General features: G+C 44.5%; 1 protein-coding gene across 2 annotated transcripts in view; it reads right to left on the reverse strand.

The window, feature by feature from the left end:
• Positions 1-8,859: 8,859 nt before the first annotated feature.
• Positions 8,860-22,796, reverse strand: part of MACROD2 (mono-ADP ribosylhydrolase 2) — an 809,651-nt gene continuing 795,714 nt past the window's right edge. Inside the window, exons 17-19 of one of the 2 annotated variants that reach the window (XM_072330921.1) lie at positions 18,360-18,434; positions 12,031-12,099; positions 8,860-10,014 (exon numbers count right to left, since the gene is read on the reverse strand). In XM_072330921.1, the coding sequence (XP_072187022.1) occupies positions 12,038-12,099; positions 18,360-18,434 (137 nt within the window). In that variant the 3' untranslated portion in view covers positions 8,860-10,014; positions 12,031-12,037. Of the gene's footprint in view, positions 10,015-12,030; positions 12,100-18,350; positions 18,435-22,796 lie in introns of both variants that reach the window. The other variant, XM_072330922.1, reaches the window with a different exon arrangement.

Raw genomic sequence — 22,796 nt, forward strand, 5'->3', positions numbered from 1 at the left:
TCTCCAGGCTCATTTTCTAAGGGATGCATCACGCATCCTGATGCACAGAGCCTCCAAGGACTGGACTGGGAGTGCAGCCGAGGTGGCGTAAGTACATGGCAGATGGGCACCAGCAGAGGTTGGAGTCAAGGGGATTTTTCGACGTGCCTTTTTTTAATCTCCTCTTAAGCAGACCCACTCAAGGAAAGCTGTAATTATTTTAATCTCTTTTTTTTCCCCTTCCCACTCTGCAAATGCACTTGGCTTTGCAAGGCCTCAGAGGCAATTTTATGGAGGAAAAACATGCCAATTTTTATTTTTTTTTCTTAATTTTAATTATTTCAGATAGATACATTTCTAATGATGTACTAGCCAAGGAACAGAGGGTTTTTATTTATTATTATTACTATTTGTTGTATTTTTACTCACTAAAGAATGAATTAACCATTCCCAAAAGCCACCGTGGACCACTGTGTATTGGTGAGACATGGCACACAGCCACCTTGTTCCCTTCCTGCCCTCAGTCCCTCTGCAGCTGCTCTGGACTTGCTTTTATCACTTGATTGGGTGCAAAGTTGCCATTCAGATGGGATCTATGGTCAGGCACTGCCTGCTAGCACAGGGGAGTGGCAAGCATCTGCTTTGTAAGCGCTTGTAGGTTGTGAGTGTTAAGAATATCTTTGTTTTGACTAAGAATAGAAAGCATCTATGTGCACTGAGAATCTCTGCATCTTTGTGTATGTATTGTGTTGTCTGTTGGACCTGCAGTAAAACATGGTTTCCTAAACCCTATCCTTTGACTTGACTTCTCTGGGACCATTCTGAATCCCTTTCCTCTCCCAGAGATGAGGAAGGGGAGACAACCAGGGCTGACTTGAGGGTGTAGTAATAGAATACTCCTGTGTTGCACAGCTCTTTGCCCATTTGGGATTGGAGGCAGAGTTCCTTGACCAGCTGCAAAGTAGGGCATGGGGGAGGGATCTGAGGAGCAGCTATGGGATAAACCCGGTTGTCTGCATCTATGCTGGCTGGCACGGCAGAGGGGAGATTGTAAGAGCCCAGAGAGAAAGTGGGTATGGATGTGGTAACCTCTGCCATCAGCTTCAGGAGCAGGGTGCTGTGCAACATCATCCTTCTGCAGGTCTATAGTGATCCCATTGCAGGTACAGGCTGTATGTTCTCCTGCCCTGTCCTGTCTTTTGCTTGTTAGCAGCTCTCATTCTGCATTCTCACAAAAGCACTCATCAAACATTTACTGCATCCAGTTTACCGGAGAGAACTGTTTTCAGAGTGTGACCTCCAGCTTTAGAATATGATGAAGTCAGTGCACAAGCACTCTTTCCTGCAGTGATGATGCTGTATCAACAATAGCAGCGATAAGCGCAGCCAGAAACTGTTGCCATACTTGAAACATCTAATAAACAAGACCTAAACCTGCTAAAATTTAATTAAAGCCACCTGGCTGAAGGAGCCCAGCTCATAGACTGCTATGCAGCAGGCAGCCCCTACAAAGACCAGGTTACATCTTTGTCACTCAGGGAGGGTAATATATTGTGTTCTGCAGGAAAACATGGCCCTGAAACAAACCCTTCTCCAGTTTGTCTATTTCAGACTCTTTTGCTGTTTGTTTACATCAACCTTTATTTTTTCCATCCATTCCTGTCACTTATTTTGTATATCCAGAGGCATGTGGCCACTCCCTCTTCTGCCACAACACTGTTGATCTGTGCTGCCTCCCAAGGTTCACATCTATGTTGTACTTCTCAGCCAGTGGGTTTATTTCTGTTCTTTCATCTTTTTTCATATATATATATTTTCTTGTTGTCTTGTAAAATGCTTTCCTACATGTAAGGTATGATCTGAGAAAAGGTGTTTCTTGCAGTTGTTGTGGTGGGACTCACACTTTCCCAGGTGAGCTGGGGTTGGTGGACCTCCTGGCCTGATAAGCTTATATCCCCATAAGGCTGGTGGTCTGGGGTGCCCCAGGAGCCCACTGCAGTTCTGAGGCTGTGTAGCTTCTTGACCCCTGTAGCTGTGAGTAGAGGCTTCACGTTGAAAACCAGCTAAAAGTTGGTCTGTAGTGATTGTGGATGTGCTATGATCCTTCTCCAGTGCTTTCTGTTGCAGTCGTGCCATCATGATTGGGAGGCAGCTCAACCCCATCCCCTAGTGTGGGGCCCTTCCCTTTAGTGCATGCAGTGGGGTCACCCCAAACAGCTGCTCGTATCTCCCCTCCTCAGCACTAAAACTGAGGCTGAATTTACTTCCTCTTGCTTTGGCTGCTCTTGATCCCGGTCTCCAGCAATGGCATCCAGTAAACCTGTCCCATGGAAAGCACTCATTATTCTAGCTATGGGGCTGCAAATCCCTGCAGGTCTTTGCCTTCCAAGGTCTTGCATGAATATGTTGCATTTCATAGCTGCCTCCCGCTCATGCCTAACCTGGCCATTAGAAGGGTGTCTCTGGATGGTTTTGCTTAATGACTGTGACTGGCTGCCCAAAATGTAGGGCTGATCCTTGTCTTGTATTAAGGTGCTGGAAATTCATTGGGAATGAAAAGTCTGCAGGCAGTTAGGACTGAAAGACAGCAGTTGAGATGCTGCAGTAAAACCTGCCCCATGTTCCCATCATCTCCTCCTCTTCCCAGTCTTCATAGTATTCATCATAGTATTGTGCGAGTTGGAAGGGACCTTAGAGATCATCGAGTCCAACTCCCGGGATTCGAGCCCTCTGTGTAGCAGAGCGGCACTTCTACCCCCTGCTCCACAGGGGTGATTCGAACCCGGGCCCCCTGGTGTTGCAAACGGGAATTCTACCGCTGCGCCACCGGGGCACACCGGGTCTTGACTGTATCTCCCTTCCACCCAAATCCTCTGGCCTCCTGATGGGCTCCTGCACTGAATTTTGGGTCTTACTGCCCTGGGGTATTTGGTGTGACTAGCAACTCTCTACAGTAACAAAATTAACCCCACAACATACTCAGAACACTAAAAAAATGAAACCGGATTCCTCACGTTGTCAGCATGATTGAACATACTTAGGCTGCTCTATCCCATCATCTAGATGCAGCAACTGAACTCTTGTTATGTTGTTGTTGCTTTCTTTATTATTATTTATTCCAGCATTGTAATGTAGGACCTTGGTGTAAACACTATCTGCTGGTGATTAGAGGTCATTCTGCAGTTCTCCTTTCACTGGCTAGAGGGGTCGGAGGGGATATGGGGCCAGATTAAGGTCTTGGTGAGGGATGGGGCTGCAGCAGGGAGCAGTTCTTGGTGATGAGCAGATGGCCTGCATTGCTGCAGGACAGTCTGGCTGGAGGGATTTAACGCCTCAACTATTTCTCTTGCATGGCTGCAGGTGATGTGCAGAGCTCCAGCACTGGGAGCTGAAGGGCTGGCTTCCTCTGGGCTATGAGGAGGAATAAAGCCAAGGCTTCAGGGCCAAGCAGTAGAATAACTTGCTGCAAAGGTGATTTTGTGTAGGTGCACACGCTACCCAGAGAATGTGAGAACACTGGAGCCTCTAGTGCCTGAGGGGTGAGTTCCAATTTCAGCTGCACAAGCCAGCTGTGTATGCTGATGTTAGTGTTTTTTGAGGAGGCTGCTGAAGAGCAGCAGCTGTGCCTTGCTTCCTCACAGATGTATGGCAAGGATTTGCTGTCAAATTTGAGTTACTCTGTGGGCCCTGAAACAACCAGAGCAGTCTTGTGCACTGGTTTGACAGAAGCATCAGAATAACCAAAGGATTAGTGTACTCAGGAAGCAGACTGGCTGGCATGCAAGAGAGACATCAGTCTTAAATTGAATTGTTAGAATAAGTTGCTGTAGTTATATTTCCAAGTAGATCATCTTAGGCACAAACTCATCCTGGGCAGTCTTGTTATGGCTTGAGCAAGATGTTAGCTCAGTGCTAAAGTTTGATGGTTTCAGCTGCTAACAATTTTCCTGCTGTAGGGCGTTTCTTTGCATCCCTTCCAAGTTGTGCAGTGAAACCTAAAAGAGAACAGATCTGAATCTGATGGTGTGGGACCTTCTGCCAGGGCTGCTGCTAGTGCAAGAGGGAACTGGTGGAATCTGGGGTCCTCCCTCCTGCAAGAATAACACAGATAGGGCTATGACATAAGGGGTATAGCAGGAGCAAAGAATTCCTAATAGATTGTTCTGAAATACTTGGTTATGTAAGAATCAAGAGTTTGCTGGTAGCATCTTATCAGCTTGAAGAAATGGGTTATAGCTTACAGCTTGTGACGGGGCTGTGGAAGTGAGAAGACTGAGCCTGACTGAGCAGCAATAAGGCTTTCAACAGCTGCCACAGATCAGACTCTCCAAAATGTTAAAGCTTTGAAATAATAAATAGTTCATTAATGCGAGTAGAGCATCATTCCAGGAATTAAAAGATAAACTGTGAAGTGGTGGTGGTGCAGACAGCAAATATGTAGTGCTGTTATGTTTTTATGATTACTCTACAGTTCCTCTTGCTTTCATTTGTAATGCTCTGTATTGCTAAATGCTAACAGTATTAACTTGACAGATGAGAACTTACAAAATACCTGGACAAATCTTTTCTTTGTTCTCAAATAATTAACTGTTGAGTTTACTGAAAAGACTCCCCTTCCTCCCCAGAGCATGGGTACTGCAGATGTCCTGCCCATGCGACAGGCTGGATTTGAGCTGGCTAGGGGGAACTGCGCATCTTTGGACCAGGAGCAACAGGTATGTGAATATACACAGAGCAAACAAAAGGGCTTACCATGCTTGACAATTCCACCACAGCATACACAGGCTCTCTTACCAAGTCTCACTTGATTGGGATGCACATAAACCATCCAATCCAAATTACCCTTCAGGTGCCAAATGAGGGATCTGCTACCAACTGCATCCCCATCCTGAGTACAGCAGGAGCCTGAGCACTGGACTAATCCACTGCTGTGTTTGAATCAGGACTTCCCTTAGTCACTAAAGGATTTCATTATAATAAATATTTTATCAATGAATTCCAAAGGAATTAATAGTCATTTGCCATTTGCCATTAATATTTGAAGGAGTTACTGGTGATTCTAATGGAATGAGGTTAGTTAAGCATCTCTCAACACTTTTATTTAAGGGGGAAAAAACCCATCACCACCAACAAACACCACAAACAAACTACAAACAGCAGCCTGTATCACGATTTTCACCTTAAGACATGGACAAAGGCTTCTAAGGCCTCATCCTATGTGTCTGTGAAAGGGGAGTTCTACTACACAAGGGGGGAAAAAAAAGCCAAACCAACTCCAAGCACAAGCTGTTCCTCTCAGAAACACATCATCTGTGTGGCTAAGCCAGCTTTCTCATGGAAATGACAACAGACAATCTAGCTGCTGAGAGAAGCTCAACAAGGTTGACCCTTAACTTTATCAGCTAAGAAAAACTTTTTTCCCCAGACACAAATCTACTACTTTTCCAAACATGACTTGGAGGAAGATGTCAATCTGGCCTCTGAATACAGGAATAAAAAGTACACGTCACTGTTCATTGTATTTTCCTAGTAGGCTTACCTGCCTCTTGCCTAATTCTCCGTTTCCAGACAAACCCCTGTAAAGCTCTGAGCAGCCTTCTTCAGACTCCAAAAATAAGGTTCACCTTCTCAGCCCTGTGATATACGTAAAAGGGTATAATGGAATGTACTTGCTTCTCATGTGAGACATGAATTTTTCCTTATTGATTCCTTTCAAAAATGCAGGCCCGCTACAGTGAGGGCCTACTTTCAGCAGATCTAGGAAACCAGGCATCTAGGCATCTCCTTCTGCACTGCAACTTTCCTCAGATAAGAGCAAACTAAAGCAATAAAAAAGAGCAATCTTCATCAACTACATCCAATAAGGTACTGCTAGTATTTTTCTCTCTGAGGTTAACTGGCTGCTACTAAGACAAAATATGAAGGGTCAACCCAACAACCACTTCCCCTTCAGGCTGAGAAGTCCCCATTCTTACCTAACTTTGTTGCCTCCCCAAAGTCCCCTGATGGATCCATTTCTTCCAGACTACAGCTATCATGCCAACACAACATTCAGCTGACAATGACAAGACTCAGCTATCATGGCAACACGATATTCAATCTACAACGCAGTTGCATATCCAGCCTGAAGGGTGCCTTTGTAACAACCAAGGCTCTTGCTGTATGATTGGCAAAGTCGGGAGGAAAGAAGTACATGAGCGATGCGGGCTTGTCTTCAGAACAAGATTTATTAAGGTTTTGCTTTAACAAACAAATGTGTGAAGGCATCGATTCCTTAAGTTTTCTGTCGTATGGCATGGACAAAAGGAAAAACAACATACTGGGAAGCGAATTCGGCACATAAACAACAGAGTAACAAAAGAGGCGTGGATTAGCCTCTATAGCTGTTATACCATCTATTAGAAGACATTTTGCAAGCAACAGTCTACATTTCTTTGCATTTAAGTAAGTAAAAACATATTTTTGATCAAGAAAATTACTTTTTTTCTTAAAACTTTTTCCTTTATATCACAAATGTCAGGGTAAGGCAAATCCCAGATGAATTGTATGATAAAAACCCCTATTCCCCGAGAAAATAGATCCGACATACTCTGCTAAGTTTGTCGGTTTGAAAGCAAAGCAGGCATGCACTGCATATAGAGAAATGTCTTTTTTTTTTTTTTTTTCCTTTTTTTCTTTTTGATCAAGTGCATAAAGCAGAACAGTGTTAATTCACAAAGAGGCTTTTTCAGTGCTTCATAGAAAGATTTGCAATTAGCTGCGGTGAATGTGTGACCCAGCGTTACAGATGACGTCTCAGACATCTTCTTTGGAGGTCGGCGTGGAAGGAAACCCACCCGTCATTGGAGCAGTCACTGGCTGGAGGATTAGTGAGCCTCACAGCAGAGACCTGCACTTTCAGAAATAGGAACTGCAATGTTAAATCAAAGTCTGATACCTTGCATGCAGACACCAACAGATAGGAGCTTCCCTCTATGCCAGGTACCAGCTCCCACATTGCTGTGCTTCCTGTCATGTCGGCGGAGACTGTGTGGAGGAGCATGGGCCCAGCTGCAACCAGCAAACCCAACTGAGGAACTCACACCACCCAACTCTGCTTGCTCTGTGACTACTGAAAAACGAAAGAAGCCGTAAGGAAATGAAAACCCACTGGAAGAAAGATAGAGGCCTCTCTGAAGATTGTCCTGTAAGGATTTAAGCAACTTACACGTTTATTTATTCAACACTTCCTACACTTCTAGACTTCACACTTGCTGCTGTGTCTTCAGGAAAACCTTTCCCAGCTTCAGAGGATTGCTGCCATTCAAAGACCAAGGTTGAATAAAAAGTGCAATGAAATTAGTCAGAGGTTATAAATATTGTGTCTAACATGAGGCATTTTTGCAGTAAATTATTGTTATTTACATCAGTTGGTCTTCGCAAGGACTTAGATGAGCCTTTGTCTCCAAGCAGTTGTGCTTCTATGGCCAGCCTCCTTGCTAAAACCAAGGCTAGCAAATGCTTGAGGGGCATGTGACAGCTCTGTTGAGGCCAGTTTACCCCAGCTGAGGACCTGACCAATCTAGGTTGTCCTCAATGTTTTTGAGTAATTCAAAGAAGAGCTTTCCCAATCTATCCCATGCCATATGGAGGCAGTTCCCTTGCATTCCTAGAGAAATGGATCCCTTTGATTTTTGTCTTTTCACAGAGGCAGCACTAACCAGGGAACTGTGGTGAGAGGTACCCAATGCATTTATTCCTCTTCCTCCCACTCTTCCACCTTCTGTTATGACAGTCTGTTTAAATCAGAATCATCAAGTACAGAAGACACACATAGAAAGGGATTTGCATTGCAGCGATTCACCATTTGCAAAGCCACTGTCTACAAGAATCTGCTGGAAAAGAGGTGAAGGAACATCAGGAAAATATCCATGTCCCAAAAGATGCATTTATTTTTTGCATCTGGCTAGCTAACAGGGATGAGAAGGAGAAACAGAACAGTGGCTTCAAAGGGAATAAAATCCAAAATGCAGAGCTAGAGGGTAATTATCTCTCTAGGAAAACTAGCAAGAGTATAAAACAGATTAAAAGGCTTATACTGTTTCTTCTAAAGCTGATCCAACTCCAAGTATCCCCCGATCTCCAGGAGAACTGTATGATGAAGAATCTCCTTGAGATCTTCTCTGGCATAACCTCCATATGGTACAAAATGCCACAAAAGCTGGCACGCAAGAAATATTCACCCACCAAAGATAGCACGAAAAGCAAATGGGCCGGAGCTATAGGCAAGGTGAAAGGAGGCAGTGTTCCTAGGGGCCATGAGAGCTCTCATGGGGAAATCTGGAGCTTTTGTTGTTTTCTTTTCTTAGCCTTGCTTATCTTGGCACTCTTCCAAATCAACCCGCAGCAGACAGCAGCCATCAAATGCCATAGCTGACACTGTATTCCATAGGGACACAGTTTACTTGCTGTTATGCTGGTGGAGAATTTATCGCCAAAGCTCCTAGACCTGGGATAAACGTAGATCGCAGGAGGATGGATATCCTTCCACATCTTGGAAAATATCTTGCCTTGTTTTTTTAGTAATAAATAATTGATTTGGGATTGGTGCCTATCCAGGACAGGGAAAGAGAGACTACCACAACTACTTTGGTTAAAAGCATCCAATTATTATCAATGGCATTTTGAAATATGTTTTGTAGCCTGGGGACAGGTTGTGCGTTCTTCCATCGTGCTTATCTTCTACTGGTTTCATTTACTGTGTAGCAGAGAACTGTACGTAAAATCCTTTTGTTCCTCTTCTAAACATTTCTGTGCGGCATTTGCTGGCAGACCAGTTGACATATGGTGAGACATTCTTATCCAAATAGCTGTTAATTGCTTTTTTTTTTTTTTAATTTTAAAAAAAATATATGTATGTGCAGTAGAAAATATAACAAGGGCTCACACGAGATAGGGTGTGAAGCTGTTAAAGCCAGAAGCCATATTTAAAGATGTTTTAAATCCAGAATGCCCGCTATCCTCCTTTGCTCGCAGATTCCAGGAAACATTTTGCCTGCCCCTGTGTGAAGGTTGTACTTATGGCACATGGATTTTGACGTGCATGGACCTCTCTGGGAAAGAGACAGATAGATCTGGGGTACTGACTGTTTGAGGCCACATGTTATTTGCACCCAAGACCTGTGGAGGGGCATGGCATGGTGCATGCTTGTCACAGTTTAGTTTTATTGCACCCCAGAGATCTCCTTTGGGCTTGCAAAGAGTAGAGGCAGGGGAAATAATGAGGCAGCAGGTAAGCGAGAAGATAGTGGCAATGTGCAGGCTTTGCCTACAGCGTGCACTCAGAGTCCAGACATTGACTCTTCAAACTGGGTTGGGATCTGCCAACTGCTCTGCATTAGGACAAGTTGCCAGGAGCTGCTGATCGACAAGCCTGGAGGTGGGTGATGTGCAGGGCTGTCTCTATCAATAAATCTGAGATTTTGGAGCTTCTTGTCTTTCAAATCCCTAGAACGAGGAGGGATATTGTTTATTGGTGCGTGTGGATTATAATCCTTTGTGGCAGTTCATGTTCCCAAAGCAAATCTCCATTGGTATCCGAGGGAACAGTTTAAAAAAAAAATAAAAGGGTGGGAGGGCAGGGAATAAATGTGCTCCCACAAGTTGCCTGCAGACAGTATCAGAACCAGGAAGAAAGATAAAGATGCTAGAAAAGGGGTGGACCTGAAGACAGGCTGACAATACGATGAAGGAGGAAAAGAGACCCAATATAACACAGGGACGTGTCATTCAGAAGTAACTGTTGTAATTGCAGGAATAATTGCAAACCATCATCAGAACTGGGAAATTGTGTTTCTTTCCAACAGGTTTACAGAACAAAAAGCAATGAAGAACAAAGAGAAATTAAAGCAAAGAGTCATTTCCCCAAAGCTCCCTCCCTCCCAACCCGCCGAGCACCTCTGTGTGCTCTTTTCTGCCAAGAATGATGCCATAGGATGTCAGCGCCTGCCCTTGGGGTTTTGTCGGGTCTCTCATCTCCTGCATCCTTCTTTCATCCTAGAGGGGAAGAAAGAAAGAAAGAAAAAAAGGCAGAAATTAAGCATAATGCTTGCAAAGACATAAGTCTCAACTTCCTAATGCAGAAGCCAAAGGTTTCCCTATCCATCACACACAAAAAACGTGTGTGTCATGTGGTGTATATACATATCTTACATCTACAGCTATCTCAACGGTGTCTCATATCAGTGTAGTGCCTCTCTCTTTTGCTGATGAGGACTTGGTAAACTATTTCTGCCGTAATGGAGTGCCATGCCCACTGGTCTGTAGCTTCATGCACATGTTTATTCTGTAAATCACTGGAATAAATTATCTCACTCACAGCATGGCGCATCAGTTTGAACTACAGACTGGCCCTGGTGATAATCTGGGAACTGGGACCTCCTCCAGTTGTCCACATTTATTTTGTTAGAAAATCCAAGTCAATAATATAAGGGATAAGACACAACAAACCAGTTAGGCCTTCCTTCGGTTCACACAACCCATAACCTGTCTGTCGTTCCCTGGCCCTCCCCCACAGACCTGCTTCTTGCAATTAAAAGAAGGCAGGAAGGTCAGGAGAACCCAAATGGAGAGCTGCAAAGAGTTCAGTTTCTACTTCTAATCCCATGCTTGCCATTAAAATGCTGGCAAAGTCTTCCTGTAGCCCAGCTCAGGCCCCTTTGCTTCAGAAAGGTGCCAGGAGAATGAGACCTTGCACTAGAATTAAGGACATTTATTAATTAATTGCTAATTGCGGTGTTACTCTGGTGAACTTCACCTTCATACAGCAAAAAATGACTGCAGCCCAAAACATTCAGAGATATTAATTTCCATAGGAAAACGTGGCTGAAATGCAGACCCTCCTACAGAACACGTGAAAGCCGCGATAATTGTCACATCCATTTTTTAAATCAGTGAAGGGTATTAACCTTTCAATGTATTTTTAACTCTGAGGATTTTATTAGTTTCTTTTCCTTTTTTTTTTTTTTCTCTAAGAGAACATATGACAGGAGGCTCGGGAAGGGGGAAGGAAGAGCTGTGGAAGCCGAATTTTAATTGCAAAGGTGCTTTCTCGTTGTGCGTTGGTTCTTTTTAGCAGGGACACCATCGGCTGTATTTCTCGCTCCAGCAGTACAGCAGCATATTGTCAATATGCTGACAAGGGTAAAGGGGCGTGCTCAGTAATAAGACCTTGTATTTTAAATCTCTCTGATACAGCTGCCACTGTTGTAAAGCTTCTATATTTGGTCTCGAGCTACTTGAAATCCTATTACATAAATAGCACACCTTGCAGTGTATGATATTGGCAATGCCAAGGCAGTGTTGCGTGTTAATGCTTAAAAATTCTGTTCTGAGATAGACAGAGAACTCCTTCTAGCTGGAGCGGGCCTGGACCACTGTCTTCCTAGCAAATTACTCATCCACGAAGACTTCCACAGCAACAGCTACCATCGAGCGCTCTTGCAATAGCACTGTCATTTAGCTCATAAAACAGTACAGCTCTGAAAAGCAGCACAGCTCCAGAAAGCAGCTTGCTGCCTTTGCCTTGTTTTACAGCAGTGCAGTCACAAGTGACGTGGGGCATTGCAGAGCCAAGGGCAGTAAAGCCCTCACAATGTGAGCCTGTTGCTTGCAGCATGCGGATTGCACAGAACTGAACCCTGTTCTGACCAGTATAAATTGCCTGTCATTTACCAAAGCGATACCCAAACTCCCTCACTCTGTTACTCTTCCACTGCTTGTCTCACTGCTGTCCTGCCTTCTGATGATCTAAGACCACGCACTGTCCAAAGCCATTACAGCTGCAGAATGCTGCTGCCGTCCTTACCCGACAAATCAAGTCTACAGGATATGTTTATCCTTTTCTGCAATTAGAAGCCCTATTAGCCCACTGTTGTTTGTGCTCTCCCTTTTTTTTTTTTTTTGGTCTTTTTTTGGTGAATACAAACTTTCATTGCAGTCATTTTTAAATTGAGTTTTCAAACATAGAAATAAAATGGAAAATGGGGAGGAAAATAGCTATAAATGTCTTACCTACTAGTTAAGCTTCTGGCATAGTTTCTGTGGGATCCTTTATACTTTCAGCTTGACTATCCATTTCAGCTGAAAACAAAACAAGACGGTGGTCAAATGGTGCTCACAATACACAATAAACACAAGTTTATCACCTTGAGTACAAAACATTCTCTGCCCAAAAGACACAGAGTTCAATTATCACACTAAAAATCCTTTGTGTTCTATGTATCTCTTATGCCAGTTGTCTTAATCTGCAACTACATGGAATCCCTGATGAGTGGTTCTGCATGGGCATATGCTTCAGCACTGCTAGAAATGCCAAGCCTCTGGATGCAGATTTTCACTTTAGTCCAAATGCACTGAATTTCATTCTGGCACCTAGGAAAAATGGCCAGCTGATGAGCTAAATGACCCTCCCCAGTCTCTGCAGGCAACCAGCAGATGTATAGGTACTTCCAGGGGGTGATTTAAAGCTTCACCAGGCAAAGTGGTCTTGACCCCTACCTGCTACTGCTGGCATGTTGCTACGCTGCGGTGAGGGGGTTACGGCGGATGTGCAATCATTTATTTGGCACCTGACATGGAGATTTTTCATGTTGGCCATGCTAATGAGGGCTGCGAATCTCTTAGCTTCCCCATGCAAGAACGAAAGAGGAAGGATTTCCCGCATGGAGCCTTTGGCTGAGAGCAAAACCTTTGATGTGAACATCCCCAGCAGGACCTGGGCTGCGCCGGGGGCTGGATGCAGATTCACCTCTAATTGCAGTGACGTTGCCTCTGCCTTTGGCTGTCCTTGAACTGCAAACTGCTGGAGGGGCAACAGCACTACATTCAGACACATACTAGTTTACTAGTGTACTATCAATTTACCCTAACAATCTTATTTTTCCATATAAAGTTACTGCCTAAATAAATAAATAAATAAATAAGATGATTTACGCGGAAGGCTTAAGTGCATTTCAATACAACCATAGTTTAGATGTCGTGACAAATCAGAAGTGGCACGTGTGATTCGCTAAACACAAAAGAGTTCCTTCAGCACATGCATGTGTAGGATGAGTAGTATTTAGTATCTGCTCTGGAATGAATTTGATCAAGGCCATTTATACGTTTTTCTGCATTTAACCTTGCCTTACTTTGTGGTCTCAGCTGCAGTCATTTGACGCGTGTGACAGGAAAACCCTCAAACCTGAATGGGAGATTTGGAAACTAAGGGAAGACAAGGGAAACAAAAGGCCAAAAATCAATAGCTACTTCCAGCCAGGCAGTGCGATCTCTGAGTCAATATCGTGTCAATACACCTGTTAGGATCGTGATGAATTATTTGTAAATTATTCATCATCCATATGCAGAACAGATCCCATAATGGCTTCCTGGATGTATGCAATGAATAACAAGAAAAGTATCCGCTCCTGATTATGGAGCTCTGATGCACATCGCATTTAGTGATGTTGTGTTCTTCATATGCATTTGCATAGCAAAGACAGGATGCTTAATAAAAAATCATTAAGGGAAGGCTGCTGCGCACTGATGACAGCAGCCTTTCTCAGCCTCATTATGCCAGCCGGTTTCACCAGCTTGGTTTTCTGAAAGTACCAGAAGGCTTTGCTCACATTTCAAAGAGATTTCTTTCAAAACCAAAACTTCATTTGAAACCTGAGGTCAGGGTCTGTCAGCATCCCAAACAAGCATGCTTCTTTCCATCCCCCCCCCCTTGCATTTTTTAAAAGCTACTAACAGCCATCCCTGCTCTTGCTGATAGCGTGTCACATCGGGGTGGGTGAGATGCAAACCACCCAGCACCTCCTTAAGGGCAATGCGAAAGCACAGGGAGCCTTGAAACACTGAGCCAGAGGGGAAGTGGGAAGAACTGAGGTGCCCAAGGGTTTCACCATCAGCTTTTTTCCACATATGGGTGAATAAGCTCAGCTTTTTGCATTAACTCTGACAGGGACAGGAAGATCTAACTGAAGGATAAGCTTCTGCAGACCACTGGGTGAACCCCAACAACAGATGTTACGAGGCCACCTACGTAATCCTTGATGCTTAGCCTGAAAAGCCACGGAGCACCTACTGAGGAGCAGATGGAAGGGCTGACACCGGGAATGGGAGGACGTGACTCACCAGCTTCATGGCACGAGTCAGTGCTCGAACAATGTGGTTGGCCCCAAGCGTGCTACATCTAATCACAATGCAAGCCAGAAACAGGCTTCTCGCCACTAGAAGTTTTTACATGTGTTAAACTGCTAAATCACATTACACACATCTAGAGTTGCCAGCTCAGCAAAGCATTTGAGTTCAAGGTGGCTGCCCTTCACCCTACAAGCAGCTTTACCAGTTTTGGAGCTTTGTTTGGCATCTTTTTAAGACAGAAATAGACATTTCTGGCCTGTGTGCATCTCCTCTCTCCATCCGTGAGCTGCTGAGCAGCTCTCAAATTAAGACTGCAAAAGAGTTTCCCCTCAAAAGCAAGCAAGTTCCCTGCAAGAGGAGAAAAAACAAGGGGCGCAGAGTTCACGCATGCAAAGTGGTGGCTGTGCTTCGGCAGCATCCCTCCTCTCCCCAGTGAGCCAGCTGCATGTTTAAAGGTCAGGGAGCCGGCAGTCACAGTACGGCATCTAAGCAGAGAAGACAGGTAAATGGGAGGCTGGAAAACTAAGTTCAGAGTTGTCTGAAAGAGACAACGCGTTTTCCCCCCAGTGGATAACGTGCTGTAGATCTGGATGGCAGACGAAAGAAAAGTATTATTGTATTGATTTAAATAGGAGCTCGGTCAGACTGCTACTTGCAAATGTCATCTGTTTCTTCAGCTGCTTCCTAAACAATGTCTCCCTTTACGTCCATATCACTTGGCTTTCAGACACTCAGCTGTAACTCCAGACTGCTCAGGAAAGAAAATTACCTATTTTGAATCAAACTGACTGTGCTGCAATGATATATGTGCACCTGTTTACTTGGCAGTTACTCGCTTCTTGGATATTACATAAACAATGTGTGATGGTGTTAACTGCACTGAGGTCTTACTTTTGTGTCGCTTCTGTGAGTCATGTGAAGGTCAGGACTCTGGTGCTACACTCATCAGCTTGCAGTGGCTTATGAAACAAACTGAAGTTTCACTTTTGACACTACTTTTGTGCTTGCTGCATCTTTTTCTTTTCTCCTATTCTGCCAGCAAGTCAAGATGCAGCTTTCCGCAGGCTTGAAATAAGAAAGGCCAATGAGTAACTCCATTATTGAAGGAGCGAAGAGCATGATCTGCCTAATACCAGCTGCAAACTAACATCTACCTTTGTAATCTCTAAAGCTTTGGCAGAGGAGAAAAAAATTTGTCTGTGGGCAGAGAGACAGTTACCAAAGGTTTCTTTTCTCATAGCTAAACAACTAGCCAATCTGTCCTGGGTACAAAAAGATTAATACCCAAAGATCTTTGTTCAGGTTTCCAAGCAGGAATCTATACTACTGTATGTGCTTACAGACATGTACAAACACCCCAACAGTGTCCCTGATGGTCCATCATGCCCAGTTTTCAAATCCTATTCAATTCTGAAATCACTATGAAGGCCCTGCCCACAAGATGGATGCATGTTGAGAACTGCCTCAACTCTCTACACTCTGTATTTATGGAGCACTTTTCACTCTGACATTGCACATGAAATTAAAAATCAGAGCCAGGCTGCTGATGGGAACCTGGTGGGACATTCTTGTGCTTTCAGCTGGGAAGTGCTCTCCTGGGGGAGAAGGAAGGAAGACCAGAGGAAAAACAGGCAGTTTACATTAAAACTGTATCAGAGGGAACCTTTTTAATGTTTCGTTTTGCTTTAAATCGCAACTAGTACTCGATACACTTAGAAATCTGCCTTTTTTTTTCAGTGAAATGAACTCATCAGCTAAAACAGAACATGAGGAACTCAATCTTTTTTTTCTATTCCTTTTTCTTATCAGACATGGGATTATTTATTTTTAACGTGTAATGTATGACAGCATAAAAACAACCCTGTACTATGTGAACTATGTGTACTATGTGTTCTGTGAAGATCACTGTTGCAGAAGCTGTCAGCTGAATCAGCTGTGCTGTGCTGCAGCACACATCCACAGTAGTATCACAGCATCATGCAGATGCTCCTCTTTTCAGAAAGAAATCCCTACAGATATTCCTTCAGTAAATTTGTTTTCTGTAAGCAGCCCAAGCCATTCCAGGGATCCAAAATTAAAGTCATTTGAAATGGCTACAGATTTTTTGGTTCATTTCTTCAGGAGATGAAGAGGGAAGGCTGTTCTGGCTTCGTTCTGTGCGATTTCTAGTTATAGCATAATCTCCAGTATTAAAAAAGGCAAACCAACCAACAACCAAACCCATTAAACATGCTTCCTTTCCCTGCTCTTACAAAAGCTTCTCTATGGTCCAGTATCAAAATCAGTCACTGATCCAAATGCTGCAATACGATCCAATGTCAGAGAACAGAAACTGGCGTTAGATACTTTGCGTAATTAATGTCAAAAGGGATGCAGTAGTTTTTATCTTGGAGACAGAAACATTTCTGCCTTGAATTTATATGTGAATGCTGAAAACATTAAGGGATGAATCAGAAGTCGGTCTGCACTACAGACAGGGGTCTCGTTGACGATGACAAACAAGATGGGGACTGGAAGCCCAAACCTGAGAACGCTGCCTTTTGAAACAGTCAAAAGGACCTTTCCGTCAAAATCCAAACGAGTCCCTCCTGTAGTTTTGTTAAGTTACAGGAGCCCATCCAGAAGAATGACAAAGGGTTTGCCTTGCCAAAATTTAAGCACCAGGGCCCTGATCCCATCCAGCATTTCTTTACACACAGGAAGAGTCCAGATGGCAATTTTTTTTTTGCTTAAGAACTGGTTATGCATGATGAGCTGGAGCACAGACTTAGTACTCAGCCTATGCCAGCCAATCAGCCAGGTCATCTGCTTACCAAAGGAACCAACCAAAACTGATTTCATCAAGTTGCAGGTTGGGACAGTTGGGTTGCTAATGTTCACAAACCCAACTGGAACTGCTGCTACGTCACACCATCACGATAGTTTTATTAGCAGTAAATGTTCTAGGGAGATAATTTCTCTTTTCTACCAGACTGAGCTATGCTAGGACTTCCTTTCCTCTGAAGGGAAAGCAGCTCTGAGCCAGAACAAGCTTATATGTTGACTCCAATTGACATTAAGTTCGGAGTGGCTGTAGAACCAGCGTTTACTTCAGGATGGAGTCAGGCACTGTCTCAGAAGCTTTCACAAATATTATTTTCTGACTCCTCTGTGAGATGAGATACATCTTGGCCAAATCAATTTCCAGACCAAAATTACAGCAGGCCTAAAATACCGTGTAGTTAAAAGGCAAGCAGATTGAATGTATCAATTGAACATATAAACTGAGCCAATTGGAAAAGCAAAGGTACGAAAGGGGTTTTCAAGGAAGTGCTGTGTACTCAATTGTATGGGAAACACAGTCCGCTGAATCTTGATGGACCACTGGGAATGCGCATCCACACCTAAAAAGGCCCAGGAATAATTGTAAAAAACAAACAAACAAACAAAAAAAACCCCAACCAGAACCAACCTCACAAGTCTCTAACAGGTAACAGCAGAAATTCACACAGTCACAGAACTGCAGGGGTTGGAAGGGATCTCAAGAGACCATTGACCCTTTGTTAAAGCAGTTCACTACAACAGGTCACACAGGTAGGCATCCAGATGGGTCTTCAATATCTCCACAGAAGACCCTTCTGTGCCAGTGCTCCATCACCCTTACCGTAAAGGAATGGAATTTCATACGTTCAAGTTTTTAGGCATTGCTCCTTGTCCCTTTGCTATGTAGCACCAAAAAGAGCCTGGCCTCATCCATTTGCCACCCTCCTCTCTATAGATATTTATAAACATTAATCACGCCCCCCCTTAAGTCTTCTTTTCCCCAGGCTGCACAGCCCCAGCCAGGTCTCTCAGCCTTTCCTCACAAGGGAGATGCTCCAGGCCCTTCATCATCTTTGTGGCCCTCTGCTGGATTCCTTCTAGGAGATCCCTGTCTGTTTTGAACTGCCAGAACCGAACACAGTACTCTGTATGTGGCCTCACTGGGGCAGAGTAGAGGGGGAGGATCAGATCACCTCCCTTGCCCTGCTGGCCACGCTCTTTGTAATGCACCCCAGGATATCATTGGCCTTCTTGTCCACAGGGCACACTGCTGGGTGTCAGAAGTCTCAGTTGAAGAGATAATAAACAGAACTCTTATTTGGGGGTGGGGGGAGCATACAGACAAACCTTAGGAAGGCATGCTATTTGTGCACTATGACAATGAAAATGTAAGAACGACAAACCGTCATTACTTGAAGCTTCTGCTGATTCACATGCAGGATCAACCTTCATAGGCTCTGCAGAAGTTTCCTCTTGCTCTTGCATCCCTGCAAGTGAAAGGAGAAAAACTGAAACTTAAGTACCTGATTCATGTATAATGCTCAAACTCTGTATGCCTATTCTTCCCTGTATTTTATTTCTTATGGCATGCTTTTACCTCTATAGACTGTGCTGCTGTAAAAAGGCAGTTTTCTGAGAAAAGGGCAGGGAATATGAGGGGTGGAGCGTGGTTTGAAAATAACTGCTTAAATATTTGCACTTATCTGCACTCCTTTCTAACTAGGACTGTTAAAACCCCATCGCAGTGTGTGCTTCTGTCTCCCTGCTGTTCTTCTCCTCAGCATTTGCACAGAAGCCTTTCTGCTCATAAACTGCAGTATGTGATGGGGACCTAATCACGCTTACGAGCTTCTCCAGCTAGCAGAATAAAAATAGATACAGTGAGAGTTCAAACATACCCGTAGTCAGACACAAACTAGAATTTGAATTTAGGAAAATGCACTTTATTGCTGAAACTCAACATTTTTATCTCTTCTGCCTCAGGCTCGTCTGCAAACTTAGATTCAATCTCTTAACAGTATTTGAAATGGGGAGGAAAAAGTGTTTTTGCTGTCTCATACGCAGTGCTCCTGATACTCTGCCACTCGGAGTGCCAAGATGCCAGTTTTTAGTTTTTTTAGTTCATTTCCATCAGGGCACTGCTCTGCTACTGTGGCCACCATAAGCTGCTGCCGTGCCCTGCGGTCCAGCTCCAGGATGCCAAGCTATGGGTTGCTAAGCAATCGAGACACTGGGGGAGCTGTGAGGAGACAGCAAAGTGTAGAAGGACTGAAACGTTTTGTGAGGGGTTTACTCATGAGTGAAGATGATTTACCTCCACAGCAACAGATGTAAAACATTCGAAGTAACACAGAGACCTCTCTGTATGGGTTGAGGGTGTTTTTATAAAATGCACTTCAGTGCACTCCATTCCGTTTGTCCATAAGCATGTATTTCCTGCTGATGCTTTCCTTCTGATTGTATCTGCAAGCCCAGGTGCTGTGGCTGAGATGGTCAGCCCTCTCTGTGCACCCTATGATGGTGACGCTGCTCTCACAGGCAACTTTGAGTGTGCTCTACCTGTACTTCTACCAAGCGTTAAAATGCTAAAACGAGGGCCCAGCAAATGCAGAAACCAACACAAACTGTCCCAATTTGCTGTTTCACTGAGCGCAGATGGAAGCACGCTGGACAACGTTACAGTGAGAGATGTCGCCTGCCCTTATTAACAGGAAGGTCCCATTGTGTGCTGCTATTCCATGAGCTTGGTATGAGAAACAACACTGTGGAAAATCACCACCTCACCATGAATATAGCATCTTCCTGTGAGATGCCCGTGTGCTTGCTGCGGGGATTCAGAACCCCACTAAATACGGGTGCTGTCCTGCTGGCAGCTGATGCCAGTGGATCAGGCTTTGCCCACTCTCCAGCACCGTCTATGAACCAAACGAAGTGGATGTGATGTGACAGGTTACATCTGGGCTCCTAGCTCCTCTAGCAGCTTGAGCTGCCTCCATGGCTGGCAGCTCCTCAATACCTGCCCGGAGTTCCCAGCCCTACCCCAAGATCTTCCTTTAACTAGCCAGCACGCCTGGCTTCACTGTGCTGCCGAAAGGCTTCTCTCTTTCCACTTCAGAAATCCCTCATGCAGCTGACAGGTGCAAAGCATTATTGGCACAGCGCGAGCTGAAGACAGAGCCTAATTAAAGCCACAGCACTTTGTGCACACTCATGTGTTGGTGTGTGCACTCTCGTACTAATTGGGGCTGCTGAAAGCAGAAGGTGTCGAGGGCCCCCAACACAAAATGCCTCAGGGTGGGCAGCCCTCAAGGGAGACCCAAAGGGCAACAACAGCTGCAGCAAATCTGTAAAATTGCTTTTCATAAGGTTGAGGGCTATGAACATTGTCAGAAGAAAACTAGCATGTGTCCTACACTTCCCCTTCCTTCTGAGTCTGCTTAGCTGATTTGCCATCCCTTCAGGGACTGGATTATGGCCACATTGTGCTTTTTATGGCATATGTTGATTGCCGCAGATTGTCAGCAAGAAAAGGATCGCGAGACACATTGTTCAGGGACGAAGGAGGCAGGAGATATTTTAGACCTTCACAAAGCTGTGTACCACTGCAAACCATGGGAGGGTGCTTGTGCTCTCTACCAGCTGATTTTGGGAAAGACTTTCAACCCGTGCAAACATAAATCTTCATTTCTTCCCTAGCCCTTGTTACAGGAGGGGGACAGCAGCACTTCACCACGCAGCCGTGCACGCAGAAGGGGCACGATGTGCAAAGCTTCTTCCCTGCTGTGCAATAAAACTGAGCACCTCACAGAAACGAGCCCATTTCCCATTAACAGCAGGACCTGAACAAAACCAGCATGGCAGCGACAGCCCATTCATTCCAGAGGCCTTCCCCATCCCTGCTGTGGATTGCTACAGGCTAGAGCACAAACAAGCAAGGTATTTCTGGTCCTGGGGCACCACAGAACTGGAGGGAGCCGGGGAGGTAATGCTTTCAGTTCCAATTACTAAAGCCAGTTGTGCTCCTAGCAGAGCTCACTGCCCCAGCCCTCTGTGGGCTGCTTACAAAGCTAGCAGTGACAGCAGGATGCCAGGGCAGGCAAGGGATGCTCCCAGCCTTCTTAATCATGCCAGACAAATATTTACCAGGCAGATAGAAATCTCTGTCCTGTTATTTTATCTTTATTTATTTAATCTTTTTTTTTTTTTTCCTCCTCTACATTCACAGTCCATTGGTAGTTCCAGGCGGTTAGAGCTAATACGAACACAACTCCAAATTCGCATGCAATTCACGAAATTAAAATGAAGATGAACGGAGAGGTCAGATATCTATCCATTCTCCACACTCCTGATAAATTAGCAAGCGTGTAACTCCTCCTTTTGCACAAGATTTATGCCTATACGCCAGCAATGATGCAGGCTTAGGAGCTGTAATGCAGGGCAATCCATACAACTTATCTTTACCTGATCATGAGCAAGGCTTTGCTGTGTGCTGAAGAGTGCCCCTGCCATTAGGAGAAAGAGGCAGGCTCCTCTCCCAGGTGACTCAAAGCACAATCCAGAACCAATGAGTCACTGGGCTTCCACGCTCAGCTGCCTGACTCTAGGGGGTTGATTTGCTGCTGACTGTGGAGACGGAGGCAGTTGGGAAGATGGAGTGCTGATGGCACAGCCCTCCTGTTGCCTATGGGCTCCGGAGTAGGAACCTGGATTTCTGCAGTGAATTTCCAGCTATAGTACCATGGACTAGCTTTAAGACAAACAGAAAAATGAGATTTCATGCATAAATGAGTCCCCCCAGGACAATCGGGCAACACCGAGATAACGTGGATCTTATAAAAATCCCCAGTGTTTGTTAGAAGCCTTGTAACTAAGAGCAAAATCCATGCCTTAGGATCGTTCTGAATTCTTGAAGAAAAGCAGTTAGCCATAACACAACGGTCCAAAGCTGCTACTACTGGTTTTTATACAGGTAAAATGGCAAGGCTGTTACTCCTGAAAAATACCCGCGCAACAGATTTGTTGGGTAATGCCACAAGATTTCCAATAAAATGCTCTTCTGCCCGTGGACTATTTGCAACCAAGGGAAATTCACGAGATGTAAGCTATTTGTCTAGCAGCCACTTCTACTCTGGTTATATACCTTGAAAAAACACCTCTGTGATTATGTAACATGTAAATTACACTGTGGCTATTTTGAATGATGCTGATTTCCGCAACACACAGCCACTAAATTAAATTTATTATTCCACATTTAACTGTAAATATGCTTCTCCTAATTGGGAGACAGTGAGAAATGGGGGCTCGTTAAAATCTGAGTTTCTCCAGTTAAAATTTGAAGGCACCATTTTCCATCTGCAGCAACAAAAACCAAAGATAAAGCTCTTGTGACCCAGAGCTGCATTGTCTTATCTGTCAAAACCAGTTCCACTTCTCCCTCTCTGCAAATAGCCAGGGCTGCTTTTCCCTTCTTCCCAGCCATTTCACTGTAGCTGTTTGCTAATGTTACTGTCAAGCCTTCATGTACTTTGTTTACTGCTGCGTTTTGGTAGCATAAACGCTGCTTCACTTAGGAACTGGAGAACCTGGTTTTGCTCTATTCACCACCTCCATCTGGCTTGCCTGACCCCTCTTGACTACACCAAATACCCCCACAAATATGACTCATGCTGCATTTTTGCATGTTTCTATATGCAGAAGTACCCTACCTCTTGCTCTCGGGGCTCTACATGACAGCAGCCACAGCCCTGCTTAATTTTGTTATGCTGAAGGCTGGGGGCAGTTCCCCCTTCACCATCCTTCCATGATGTCCGGGTCGAGTACATGTCTGAGGCTCTATTCAGTGCAGCTTC

Source organism: Excalfactoria chinensis, chromosome 3 (assembly GCF_039878825.1).
Source record: "Excalfactoria chinensis isolate bCotChi1 chromosome 3, bCotChi1.hap2, whole genome shotgun sequence".
NCBI lineage: Eukaryota > Metazoa > Chordata > Aves > Galliformes > Phasianidae > Excalfactoria > Excalfactoria chinensis.